At 36.5% G+C, this 15,009-nt stretch overlaps 1 protein-coding gene across 1 annotated transcript; it reads left to right on the forward strand.

Annotated features, from left to right (window-relative positions):
* The first annotated feature begins 1,491 nt into the window (after positions 1 to 1,491).
* Positions 1,492 to 14,547, forward strand: LOC144450618 (heat shock 70 kDa protein 12A-like). The gene is made up of 5 exons (XM_078141263.1): positions 1,492 to 1,510; positions 7,938 to 8,257; positions 9,034 to 9,255; positions 10,772 to 10,940; positions 13,487 to 14,547. Exons 1-5 carry the CDS (start codon positions 1,492 to 1,494, stop codon positions 14,545 to 14,547), a joined length of 1,791 nt encoding a protein of 596 aa, XP_077997389.1.
* Positions 14,548 to 15,009: the final 462 nt, after the last annotated feature.

Consider the following 15,009-nt stretch of genomic DNA (forward strand, 5'->3'; position numbering starts at 1 on the left):
GCAGTTAATGTGTCGTTTATGCGAATGAGGGACTGTATATCGGTGTACAATGTCTTGATGAAATTTATGAAACGTGTGCCAAAGCCAAATGATTCCAGGGTCTGTTGCAGGTAACCGTGATGAACTCTGTCGAATGCCTTTTCTTGATCAAGGGCAACGATTCCTAGTGAAGAATTAGTTTCATTTGCTAGGGATATACTGTCACGGAGTAGATGAATATTGTCAAAAATTGTTCGTTGTGGAATGGAGCATGTTTGATCTTCGTGCATAATTGTTGATAGTACAGTACGGAGTCGAATGGAGAGGGTTTTTGCTAGAATCTTGTAATCGCTGCAAAGCAAACTTATTGGTCTCCAGTTTTTAACGTTCGAGTTATCTCCCGGTTTTGGGTGCAAACTTATGACCGCCTTTTTGCATGATAGTGGAAGTTGGCCTGTTTCCATGGATTTGATGAAGACGCTGTGTAGATCTTTGCCTATGAGTGGCCAGAATGTTTTGTAGAAATCATTAGGCAGTCCATCTATTCCTGGGGAGCGATCCGTTGATAATTGGGTGACTGCATATGTAAATTCTTCGTATGTAATTTCGTTGTCCAGGTATTTTCTATTGTCGTCGTTAAGTTGTGGTAAATTATTTAGAATGATTTCCTGAGATGTGTTATCAACTGGTTCTGACGTGTACAGTTTTTGATAAAAGTTGTAAATAATGTCACGAATTTCTTTAGTAGTAGTAGTAGTAGTAGTAGTAGTAGTAGTAGTAGTAGTGGTAGTAGTAGTAGTAATTCTACATAAAACGTTTATTTACTGATTCCTAAAAGTACATTCAGAAATAAAAAAAAAACACCACGAAACCGATCAATGTAACGGAAGTGCAACGTTTCGAATTGTTCTGATTAAATCATACTCTTGTACTGGATATTTGTAGAGTTCCAAGTTGTGGTTGTCATTGTTGCAGAGATCGAAGCTATCATAGTAGTAGGTAGGGAATGATCTAGAAAGGTTTTCAAAGAAGTATTTTTCTAATTCTTTTCTTATTTTCCGTGTCATTTTCTGGACAGTCACGATTGTGAGATCAAAGATTCTCATTTAATTACACTTTAGTTTATAAAAGTCATTGTTATTATGCCCCTTTTCGTTCTCTCGTCTGTGAGATCCTTGATGTGAGTTACACCTCACCTACCAAGTGTTAAAGGTAGAATGTCTCTCGACGAATTGGGTGTAATATCAGTGACTTTTGAAACTCGAGATCATTTGATATATCTTTTGTCGAATGGGGCAATGCAATCGGTTTGCATCAATTTGTTGACAACTTGATATATGTCTTGGAATTAGGAGGGATGTGATTGTGGTGATACTTTTGAATTTAATAGTATATGTTTAGTGTACTTAAGCTTAGGTTACCTTATCGATATATGTAAAACAGAAATGCAGGTGCCTATATAGTCATTGTAAATGTATCCTCGCAATTAAAGTAAGGTACGCGTATAATCTGATGGAATGTAATCCAGATGGTAAGTGATTTATACCAAAGCAAGTCCCCCCAAACCCCACCCCCGTTTTCAGGGAAGCAGATTTAATCTCTTCACATTAGCCAATGTTGACCTTGCCAAATGAATTTGTAAATTTGTGGTTTAATTTTGAAGACAAAAGTTGATTCATAATTTGTATACAACCATGTTATGACAATATGCCAATTGATCTAAAAAATGTAGAACGTAAACTAAGAATTAATTTAGAGCAAGCTTGGTCAGAAACGGTGCATCATAAACCAAAATTAAGAACATATAGAATTTTCAAAACTAGTTACGGTGTTGAACCCTATGTGTCCATGAATTTATCACGAAGTCAACGTTCTTTCATGGCTCAGTTCAGATCAGGTGTATTGCCCCTTCGTATAGAAACTGGACGATTCAGAGGGGAACCGATATCTGAAAGAGTTTGCACCCTCTGCCATGACGATGTCGTCGAAAATGAAGTTCATTTTCTTTTGCACTGTAGTTTTTACAATGACCTTCGGGTTTCTTTTTTTGATTTTGGAGATGAGTACACTGACTTACCTGAAAACGAAAAACTAAGGTACTTGGTAGCAAGAAAAGTGCGGAAAATGACAAGATTTATCGAGAAAGCATTTTTAAGGAGAAGGGACAACTTGTACATTAATTCATAACTCATATTTTTGCCTTGTAAATGATATTTTCATTATTGTAAAAAAGCTCCTCAATCTGTTCTAATTATGTTTTATTTCACTTTAGGTGACATATAAGCCTATTTGGCTGGGAGGTTGTGTAATGTAAATTGTTTTTGTTTTTTTGCGGTAGTCTGTTTACCTCATGTCACTATAATAAATGATTCTATTACTACTACTACTATGACATGGCAAAGATACATTTAGTCAACCATTCAATCATTGTTTTCGATATTGTAGGCAATATAATACAATTGTGAATATCTATTAGCTAGATGAGTTCCCGAGGTATATTTTCCGTCCCTCATTTTTCCAGTTTAACCAAATTAATGAGACGTTGTGGTTTTCAAAACTCCCACTCGACAACCCTTTAGGTTTCAAAATGTTGACTTTTGCATTTTCATCTTATTCAAACAACTTTGCCCATTTATTAGATTTTGTAAACTTTTGTTAAATTTACTCTGTGTAACAAGGAAATCTAAGTCAGCAGCAAAGTTGATAAATGTACATTGAGCTCTCTATCTGTTGGGGAGATGGCGTGTTTTTATTTCGTTGCAAGTGTGGACTTTGCGGAGAAAAGGTTATATTATAACGACAAGTAGTTGGCCTGATAAATAGTAACTGTCATATCGTCTCAAACAGTAGTAGTAGCATTTCCATAGCTTTCAGGACTTTCTAACAGGGAAGAACAATATACTCGCTTGTATCTTGAGGTATCATCGGGGGAATCTTAGCGTCAAACACCGAAATAAATGGGGAGATATAGATATACACTTAACCCAATTTATTGAATACGGCAATGCAGGACATCTTAACATCATAAACTATCTAAAATCTAGGTACATACATACATACATACGTATGTATGTATGTATGTATGTATGTATGTATGTATGTATGTACGTACGTACGTACGTATGTATGTATGTATGTATGTATGTATGTATGTACGTACGTACGTACGTATGTATGTATGTATGTATGTATGTATGTATGTATGTATGTATGTATTTATTATTTATTTATTTATCTATTTATTAATACTGACATCCAACAGGCAGAGCCCAATAACTGGATGCAGTCAATCAAAATGTACAGACTAAATGAACTTGACATGATAAAAAACTAAGAAAGGAAAGAGAACAAAGAAAAACACGCAACATATCAAAAAACGAAACAACCGCCTGACAGACATCATATACATTCAACAACGACAGGCTTATCAGCAAGAGATAAAAGAACAGTGGATACTTGGGTTTTTAAAAACACAAAAACTAGAGAACAGATCAACATCCAAACTTTACACGGTGATTTGGTATTCTAAATATGTCTGAAGACGCCTCGGAGGCAAATAAAAACTAAGTTTGCTCGTAATAACTGGACAATCAGCCAAAACATTTACACACTTGTGAACAAAGCAGAGATTTAAAATTTGACGACGTATGTAGAGTGGCAAAAGATTAAAATGACAACAAAGATGAAAATAATTGTCTACATTGTACCTCAATCCCTCCTTAAAACAAAGAAATTTTAAAAATTTCTTTTGAACCCGTTCAATTTTGTCGATGTAATATTTGTGATGTGGAGACCACACTACTGAACAGTACTCCAGGTTACTCCTAACAAGAGAAATATAAAGACTTCTGACAGCAGTTATATTAGTAAAATCAGTGCATGTCCGCTTAATGAAACCAACCAGTTGATGTGCTCTTTTAATGAGCTGGTTGCAGTGATGGACAAAACTTAGATTGCTGGAGAGAAAATACACCAAGATCTTTCATAACATCAACTCGTGTGAGTAATTCCTTATGAAGCTTATAGTTGAAAGTAATAGTGTTGCGGCTATTGGAAAATGAGATAACATCACATTTTTTAGCTCCGCTGTCAGCGAAAGCTGAAAGCGTAGCTTTAGGTATAGGTTGTATAGAGTTTAGAGAGTAGAGTGAATCATAGGTGTCCGTCAAACTTTTATATTTTCATTATCTTCTCCGAAAGTGACTGTCAGAATTCTTCGATATTTGATGTGCATGTTCCCTGGGGGGAGGCTATTGAGATTTGTTCATGCCAAGTTGATCTGTGCCATTTTCAATTTTTTATGATTTTTTTTTATAAAATGACATTTTCATCATCTCCTCACATACTTCTTGTCAGATTGCTTTGATATCTGGTGTGTTGATGCGCAGGGGGTAGCTTACTTAGATTTGTTAATTTCAAGTCAGCACGTCTTCTTTTCTATTTTTTATGATTTTTTTTTTGTAATTTAAAAAAAAATGAATATGTTAATAAGCATTATGACCGAAATCAGTCCGCGAGACTTTAGGTAAACTGCAACTTTTCAAAAGACACTATTGACGTCAAACAAGCAATGTAATATGTGCTGTAGTCTTAAATTTACGCATTGTGCGCCCAATGACAAATATTTGTTCAAAACAGGGTTGTAAACTTCAAATCCAAATTATCCACCCCTCCTACAGAATGGTTCATTCCAATATACGCACCTGAGAAGTCAAGTGAGAAGTCATGCATGCCTGAACTGAAGTGTATGAGACGATTTTTGAGTCAGTCATCAATAAAAACGATAATACTCTTTCTAAACTTATCACATTTTGAAAGGGAAAGTACTTTGTGGTTCATTTATGAAGTTTTGTTTTTGTACGATCAATATTGGTGGCAAAATTACAGTGTCAAAATTACCGATGTGGTAATGCACGACAAGGAATCCCAAGTACCCGGATGCACGAGGGACTAACCCGGAAGCAAGTCGTTGCCAGCCATATGTTACAGTGGTAACATCGTCCGAGAAATTGCTGCGTTCAGAGTGTCATTATTCACAGAATTGTTTTTTTTTTCGAGTGAAAACCCGTCTTGAATTGTATAACTCTAAAGACATGTCAAGTTATATTTTGAAAGTTGTATCGCTAGTTTGAGACGATTTCCTCACGTACTATCGAGGCTTGGTCCTTACTTCAGTTCAGCGGGAAGTTTAGCCAGTCCGATAATTCTTTCTGGTTTAGTGTACAACACTTTTGATCACACAGATTTTGTTTTTGTGTTGAAAAGAAATTAAAAAAAAGATAACTTCAACCATTTCGTGTTTTCTTTATGAAAGGTAATCGAACATGAACAAGTGTTACCACTGTAACGTATGGCTGAGAATGACTCTCTTCCGGGTACTTGGGATTGTCGTCGTACGGAAACTAAGATGGCGATTAATACATTTCCTCCCTATATATATCTACTACAACTAGTACAAGTTGAATGTTGTTGACTTGGAAAATTTGTTAGAAAATTGAAATTCACATTGAAATTGCCTCAAAATTATTTTAGATCCCTAGTTTATTCCATTCACCATTAACATTTTCCAGGGTTAAAGCTGTAAGACACTGGCATTATTTATAGCCAGCCTCAAAATCGTCTTTTTTTCTTTTTCTTGTGTGCATTTCAAAGTCATTTTTTGAGAGATTTTGTGCAATTTTTCATAACAGTAGATTTTTTGTTATAAAATGGTGACTATGGTATAAAAGTACAATACATTACCAACTTCTGTGTAAAATGTGTTTATAGTGAGACATCATATGAAACCAGTAACCACTTTATTACATCGCTAAAACAAAACTGCATAGTGAAGAACTGAATCACTTCTACATGTCACCAAAAAAAACAAAAACCAAAACAAAACAAAAAAACCAGTCGCTTGTTGAGATTCAAATTGAGTTTCCAAGTTTTGCACCATCTACCAACCAGATAAATGTCTGATTGCAGTAACCTGCAATCTAATTCATAATTTCTAGTCGTCAGCATAGAGGAACATAGCGGAATGATTGATAGTAGTGGGTAGATCATTTATGTATACAATAAACAATAGTGGACCTCGTGAAGAACCTTGTGGAACACCGGAGGGAACACACGTGTCATCAGACTCGTGTCCTCCGATACGATGGCAACCCTCTGTCTCCTACCCTCAAGGTGCGAGTGAAACCATGAGAGTAGGTTGCCGTGTATACCATAAAATCGTAGTTTATAAGATAGAAGTTTATGATGAACCGAATCAGAAGCTTTTGAGAAATCAGTGTAAATGCTGTCAACTTGAGCACCTGAAGAAACAAACTCGGTAAGAAAATTTAAGTATACAACAAGACCAGTGGCTGTTGATCTGCGATCAGGGAGAAAGCTGTGCTGAGAATCATGAATGACACACTTTACATGATTGCAAATGGCTTTGTGAACTAAGCCTTCAAAAATCTTACTGAAAAGTGGCAAAAGAGAGATTGGTCGATAGTTTGTAACGTCATTCCTGGACCCAGACTTAAAAATTGGTACGACATTGTCATTGGCAGTTTTGAAAAATTGACGGAAAACAGCTGGAGCTGATGGACTTATTAAAGATAATGCAAAGTGGATAACATAACTCATCTGCACATTGTAGTAATATTGTGGCAGGAATTTTGTCTGGGCCACATGCGCTGTTGCAATCGACAGCCTTCAATGCCTTAGAAACTTCGTCAACTGTGAAATATAACTTACTAATAGTGTCAGATTAAAAAACTTGACAAGATGGAATATTCCTAAAATTTGAATCTGTACAGTATGTTCTCTGAAAATACTTGCGCAACATGTCCGCCATATCATCCATGAACGAACACTGAGAATCATTATAACATAAAGTTGAGGGAAAAGATGAACATTTAAGTTTAGACTTTACAAATGACCAAAAACGTTTCGAATTATGTACAATCGACTCCTGGATATCATTTAAAAACTCCACATAAGTAGCGCGTTGCAGCTCTTTAAATTGAGCACGTAGATTTGAGAAAATTCTGTAATCAGAATGCTTACCCGTACGTTTAAATCAAGAATGAGCTTTACTTTTCTCGCAGAGTAAAAAAATCATATCTGTCGTATACCATTGTGGGTATTTGCGTGAATGAACTCTAAAAGTAGGCACACTATCTTTTATGGCTGCTTACAGAAAGTCATATAAAATTTGCACGCAGTTTTCTATGTATGTATGTATGTATGATATGATATGATATGATTTTATTTGGGTAAAAATTTATACAAGTATATATTAAAATACAAGGATAAAAAATCACCGAGGATAACACATAAAAGTATTTTTAAAAACACTTATTTCCAATGTGGTCCTCATAGGGGTATTCAAAACGCCATGGCAACAATGATACAACAACAACAAACAAACAAACAAACAAACAAACAAACAAACAAACAAACAAAATATAAAAAAAAATGAAATACAGATGTATGTATGTATGTATGTATGTATGTATGTACATGTATGTATGAATGAATGTGTGTATACATGTATGTACGTTCCTACGTATTGTACATACGTACGTGTGTGTGTGTGTGTGTACGTATGTACGTATGTATGTATGTATGTATGTATGTATGTCCGTCCATTCGTCCGTCTAAAAGCCCACCCACCCGCCCTTCTTTTTAGTCTGTTTGTTTGTCTGTCTGTCTGTCTGTCTGTCTGTCTGTCTGTCTGTTTGCCTGCCTGCCTTGCGGCCTGCCTACCCGATTGTGCCTATGTATGGATGGATGAACGGCCGGCCGACGTACGTACGTAAGTACATACTGTCTGTCTGTCTGTCTGTCTGTCTGTGTCTAAATGTCTATATGTACACAGTTAAATTTACGATGGTAAAAATTACATCACTACAGGTGATCACTTGTTACACATAGCTTTGTACAAACTTCATTTTGTTCTATTTTCATTCTATTACATAAAGGCAGGGAGAGCTGTACACGGGACTCGTCTGATCATCTTGCTACTGTAGCCATCGATTTTGGAAATGCATACACTCGCTATGCTTTCGCTGTCAATAACTCTGCAGGGGAAGTTCGTATTAATCTGAGTAAGGAGTGGAGAGATAGCACTGGCAACAACACTTCAATGATACCTACTTGTATATTGCTTAATCCAAACGAGTCATTCAACTCTTTCGGTTATGAAGCACAAGATGTATACGTGTCATTGGAGGAAGAAAAGGACAAAAGTCATCTTTTTTTTGATGGCTTCAAAATGGAACTTGATTGTCAAAGAAATAAGGTTAGTCACGTAATCTCACTGTTCCCTTCAAAAACTGGGTGTATAATTATAAACTGCCAACGTCCACTTACATGATGCGCGACTTGCTTTTTTTCTTCGATTCTGTGCTGTCTACCGAAGAAAACCCAGTGATTGCATAAAATATTAGAAGAAATTATCGAAGTGAGGAATAATGTAAATACTTGTGATATACTCAAACATAATCGACTTTCATTTGACATTTATCTGAATATTAGGTCTCAACCTTTTGATAATACTTTAACCCCCTAAAACTTGAATCTACCTTGGTTTGTGTTGACAGTGAATTTAATATAAACTAAATCTAAGCCTCTATTACATATACTAGGTATGCAGATGAGGGTAGTTGCGTACTTCATAAACACATTGGTGTGCTTGTGCTGTCATACATAGTACCCTCTTGTCTGGTTGGCTAGAGTAATATTTGCACCTGTCTATCCTTCTCTCTTCGTCCGCTGTTTAGTGACCACGCACATTTCTAGTCGCTAACAGAGTAGCACTAGTGACTGTCACCAGTCCGGGGGGGGGGGCTACTAGTAATAGGGAAAAAGAAAAGTTGACCACATTTCCTTCCTGAAATTTGAAATGAATAACGAATTTGAAAACAAAAAACATTTGAAGATTTCGAGACAAAAAAAATCTCCCAATGACTGGTGTCAGTATATATTGTCTAATCTGTTAGTGTGATTGTGGCATTCGTATAAAAATGCTGATATGTAATATGATGTGTTTGTTTTTTCTGTTTTCTGACATTTCAGACTATTAATAACCAAATGAAAGTGTCTGCAAGAAACGGAACAGCTGTTGCCGCTATAAAAGTGTTTGGCCATGCCTTGAACTACATTAAGGAAAAGGCTATCGGGCGCATAAGACAATCAGCAGCACTTCCCGTAACTACCGAAGATATCAAATGGGTTTTGACTGTTCCTGCGATATGGCAACAGAGGTCTAAGCACTTCATGAGGGAGGCTGCACATTGGGTAAGGAAACCATTTATTCACCTCGCGATCGTGAAACTGAAGTAAGATAACGTTGTGCTATTAGTGCGGGGGCATATGGCAGATTTTTTGGTTTCGTGTGAAATTCATGTTAATTTTTGCTAACATATCTCATCGTGTTCCCAATCATCTGAGCAATTAGAAAATATATGCTGGCAATTTTTATTTCAATATTAAGGGTAAGTTTTGCAGCAAATTCATAAATGATGTAAAATCATGGTTTTTCTGTATATTGATGGCAAATTAAAATTATGTGAACTGTACGATTGCTTTATATCTGTATAAATGTACTTATGGGCATCCTGTAGACTTTAAACCTGTAGACTTGTATAATTTTGCATTTTAATCACAATATTATAAATTCTGGCTTTTTTATTTGAATATCATTTGCATATCATGTATGATGCTTCCGGTTTATTTGTTTTCCTGTATTGTATGATGTTGCTGATTGCGATTCTTTCAAAAATGTACGCCAACCATAAAATTATTTCAGTTACTATAAATACTCTGGTTGGTTTTTATCTTTTAAAGCACTAGTAAGTCCAAACAATCACAGGCAGGTGTGAGACCTAACCACGCCGTCTCTGGAAAATAAAATAATGGTGTTTTTTTTACTGCTAAGGCCGGGATCAGAATTTACGACGGGGGGAGGGGGTATGACAATTGGGTTCAATGGGGGCGATGGAAATTCTGATGGTCTGAAAGGGAGGGGCGCGCGCGAAATATTTTGTTCATGATTTGAACCAAATAAAACCTCAGGAGCGGTCGTTTACGAGTAAATAAAGGAATATCTCCTCTGTCTGTCTGAATCTGTGTCTGTCTGTATGTCTGTCTGTCTGTCCCCCCCCTCTCTCTCTCTCTCTCTCTCTCTCTCTCTCTCTCTCTCTCTCTCTCTCTCTCTCTCTCTCTCTCTCTCTCTCTCTCTCTCTCTCTCTCTCTCTCCAGCTTTTGATAATGTGTATGGATATTGGCCCCCTACATTGCCCTTATTTTTTTTTAATGTGCTTACCGTGGGAGGGGGATACTCCTTCCGTCCCCACTAGCTATTATGGGGACTGCTGTTTCCTCCCATAATTAAGATTGAAAGAGGAAACTCTGCTGGCTAAGTATTTCCAAGTACATGTCACAGCCAAATGTGAGATCTTTTACACAAAGCCAACATCTATTTGTAAAGAAATACCTCCGCATGTCATGTATGGATGTTGGAGTTGATTTCCACTGTTAGTTTACAGTGTGTAATGTAGTGTACCATACTGTAAATCTCTGAAGTGAGGGAGTACTGTATAATTACACATTACGAAATTGTCTGTCTTCATTTCGGGGGGCGGGGGACATGACATTTTGAGAGCGCGAAGGGGGGGGGGGGGACTGCAAAAAAATATTCGTGAAAATAATCCCCCCACTCCCCCGTCGTAAATTCTGACCCCAACTTAATCGTTGAAATGCTTTATTATTCCTATAAATAAAACGCATCTTTTACATTTTTTTTCCTCCATAGGCCGGTTTGGTTTCACCGCATAAGAACAACCTCGTCATAGCTCTTGAACCAGAAGCTGCTTCGATCTATTGTAAAGATTTAAAGCTCGGTATTTGTGCGGAAGGTTTTGACAAAACTGAAATTGCAGCCAAGAAACCTGGTGGTTCATATATGGTTGTTGATTGTGGAGGTGAGTTAGTTGACTTAGTTCAGTACGTAAGTACGCAAGTACGTAGGTACATGTATGTAATGTACTTCTACCTACTCATATACCTACGCATGTACGTATGTACGATTAATCCTATGCAGTTACCATGATTATGTAGTGACCATAGATTTTAGGTACGTATTTATTTATTTAAAAAGTCGGATTTTAAAAGTCGATACTCATTTCTTCAACGATCATCAGACGACTATTAAATTAAGATTGTCAAAGATTATATGTACACGTGAAATGTGTGTATAGTACTCTTTGTGTAACAAGATGGTCGGAATAAACTACTCCTTACATAGTTTTCTTATATAGTTGGCGAGATAGAATTGATTCTCTAGACGGGAATTGGAAACGAGCTCGGATATTTTGTTAAGTAGTTTTTTTCATTGATTATACATAGTTTTTTTTCACTTAAACACAGATTACAACGTTTTTTCTCATTTATTTAGGACACTGCTTGGGTGATTAAAGCCCATTAATTGTATGTCTGATTCTTTACCTTCATGCGCCAAATGTGTTTGGATAAATTTGCTAAACTGAAGTCTTTTTATGAGTAAACATGTTTATGGTTTGAGAATCGCAGTTTGAAGGACCTGGTTTTCTCTGTTGGTCCGATGTACAGTTTTGTGTCATTGTCACATTGTAACTTGTGTGCTGTATATTAAATTGGTTGATGGGTAATTGCCGTTAAGCAGGCACTGGTCACAATTTGTGCAGCTGCAGGATTAATTAGGTTCTTGTATACGGTCCGCGTTATCTGCTTTGTTGTGAGCCTTAATAATGCATGCATTATATTCCATGCAACTGTAGCTGATTTTCAAGTTTCCTTTGTTGAAGATTTAAGTTTTTTGGTGTCTTCGGGGATTTCCAGTCAATAAGACGGAGAAATATCTAATTATTTAATTATTTAATTTTGTCGATACTGGTTTTAACGCTTTTGCAGTATGGTGGGTTAAACTGTGTAATATTTCTTTGTCTGTTTTTCCACTTCTTTCTTGTGTGTCTCTGTAAATATGAATAATTTTTCCGCACAATAGCTGTTTTTCAGTTAGTCATTGTACAATTAATGGTTCACACTTTTAAACACTTCTTTGCTGGAAGAGACGTTTACTTATTGCTGTCGGGAGATGGCAGATTGTTGTCGGGGATCGGAGTGGTTCAATAGGGTGTTGATGTACACTGATTGGTCATTTGGTTACCTATATTCCCCATTTGGGATATTTAGTCTGAGTACTGTCTCGCAAGTTTGCGATATTTAAGTTGATTTGTATAGTAATGTTATATTTAGCCCAAAGTTACTGAAGAATTTGTTTATTTATTTATTTATTTATTTAAACGTTCGGCTTGGTTTCCACCGATCCTTTTGAAGACAGCTAAACCGTCATCTCTATATAGGCCAATACTGCTCTTCTGATATTTTCCTGCTAGTGAAACGTTGTTAGACCAGCTCTCCGTGCAGTTTATCAATATATTGTATATGGGGAAATACTCACTTGCACTGCTGTTCCAATCGCCAGTCTGTTCCATCTTAATGACTATAACGTTGAACTAGCCGGTCAACCAGTTTTTTTCCGAATCCATCTCTTACGAGGTACCGTATCGTCTTGGACTGTGTTGAATTGAACTCACAACGAAACATTCATATCTGGTTTCAACGAACGCCAAGCTAACCACTTGGTTGATTTTATTACATGACCAATCTCCGTCTCCGTCCTCCCTCTAGATGGGCTAAAAACCGAACTTAAATACATTTTAAAGTTTACATAAATCTCCATTCTTAGAGTATGACGTAAGTCTTTTGAAAGACATCACCTGAAGTTCAATATCCAATAATTACTAGGAATATACATAAAGTTTACAATCATGTACATGTAATTCTTGACAATCTCAAATTAATAGTCGTTTGATTATCACTGACAAAGCTTAAACTCCGAGTAACGACTTATCACATCCGTATACCTTGGATGAGGTCTATAATGCTCTTCTACTAATATTGCAATGAGCGCTATCCTTTCCAGTGAGTGAGTGAGACAGACAGACAGACAGGCACACAGACACACACACACACACACAGACACACACACACATATTATATATATACTTTGTATGGTACATATTTATATAAAGATTTGTGATCGATCCTATGGGATGTGTAAATTGTTAACATTACAAAATAAAATGGACATCATTTTAACACATGGGCGACCAGAATGACAGGTTTTGGCCCAAGTTTATCGTTTTCTTCATAAAGCCTTCAGTGTGTTAGTTTAGCATGCTTCTTCTAATGTAATCCACAGATTAGACAACGGAAGCCGAGGGCCTATCTCCCATTTGATCATAAAATGAATAAAGGGCACTTATAACAGTAACTAATTATAACAAATTTGATAACGCCAATACTTTTGATGAAATTTGCATGCTTTGCGTTAGCGCAATTGTTAACAATGCAAATAGTGGTTGTACAATAATCTGCCTTCTATTTTTAATAATATTTGTTCGGTATATTTAAATTGATATTGCAGGAGGAACGGTTGACATAACTGTACACAACAGTGTTTCGGGGACCTACCTTGAAGAAATCTGCAAGCCTAGTGGAGGAGCATGGGGTGGCACACAAGTTGACGAAGAATTCGCCAAGCTACTCTCGAAGATATTTGGCGTTTCATTTATCGAGAAATTTAAGAAGAAGAGTCCTGCAGGCTGGTTGGCTATCTGTCGAGAATTTCAATCCACAAAGTGCAGTGATAAAGCCTTTGAAGGTGAACCCACAAGGGTTAGTTTAAGTAATTATGAGTTTTTAAGCTTTTACCGAGAAAAGTTCAATAAAGAGTTGACGGAAATGAAGTTTCTTGACGAGAGTATACAATTTGCAAGAGGGTTTTTGAAAGTGAATGCTGAAACCATGGAGAGTCTCTTTAAACCTACTATAGAGTCCATCACGGAACACCTATTGTCCCTTTTCAAAAATCGAAAGGTGGCCAATATCGATATGATATATTTGATTGGTGGTTTTGCCAAATCGAAACTTCTTCAGAGGGCAATGGAAAAGGAATTCGGGGGAGATTATAAAATCTGCACGCCTTTTGATGCATCTCTCGCTACTGTCAAGGGGGCTGTCAAGTTTGGAATGGATATGGGAGTGATACGAAAACGTGTCTCAGCATTCACTTATGGCATAGAAATTTGGCCACCCTTTGACCCTGTTATCCACGATATCAGATACAAAGTATCCGGTAGTAACAGCGAGGATAAATGTAAATGTGTGTTTAGTAAATTGGTAGAAGTAAATGAGCAAATCGATTATGGCGAGAGCAAAGAATTTATATTTTGCCCAGTATTTACTGGACAAGATCAGATAAGGTTTGATTTTTACTGCACAGAGCAGAGTAATGCATATTACGTTGATGAACCTCATGTACGCAAAGAGGGAACCAGTCTTGTTATTAAAAGTCCTTCTGTAGGAAAGGGAACGGAGAGGAAAATCAAGTTAAAAATTATCTTCGGGGATACAGAGATCAGAGCAATTGCAATTGACATGGAATCTAATGAAACGGCTGTGGTTCAGGTAGATTTCATGTTGTAGTGCAATCAAAATTAGTGAAAGGATCACTATCAATACCTAAACATATGGTAAGTTACTTACCTAACGTATAGGTCAAACCTGTGTAGCTTTGATAAACAATGGAACACCATCTCGAGGTGTTCTTCAGATAATAACTTTCAGATATCAAATATCTGAATATTATATTTTTTTCTCTGTGCTAAATCAGATTTTTCATGACGATCATAAAATTAAAATACCTGTCGAAATGACCACTGAAGGTTTTGTTTTTTACATTTACATCATCAATATAAAGATATGGTCACGTTGCTTTTTCATTACCCGTGTGTTATGTAATATTTACACTTACACACTTACCTGACACGGAGAACCTATACGAATGATATTGTTTAAGAAGAATAGACAGTAGTACATAAAACAAAATGTTACGTCCTTTTCCGGTGGCGGTGTACCGAAAACATTACATTTTTGCAATGTAGATGT

The sequence above is a fragment of the Glandiceps talaboti genome, chromosome 20 (genome assembly GCF_964340395.1).
Source record: "Glandiceps talaboti chromosome 20, keGlaTala1.1, whole genome shotgun sequence".
Lineage (NCBI taxonomy): Eukaryota > Metazoa > Hemichordata > Enteropneusta > Spengelidae > Glandiceps > Glandiceps talaboti.

Excerpts from the sequence above, each read along its gene's own strand:
- LOC144450618 (XM_078141263.1), top strand. Across the intron at positions 8,258-9,033 it reads TTGATTGTCAAAGAAATAAG|ACTATTAATAACCAAATGAA; the intron begins GTTAGTCACGTA and ends CTGACATTTCAG. Across the intron at positions 9,256-10,771 it reads TGAGGGAGGCTGCACATTGG|GCCGGTTTGGTTTCACCGCA; the intron begins GTAAGGAAACCA and ends TTTCCTCCATAG.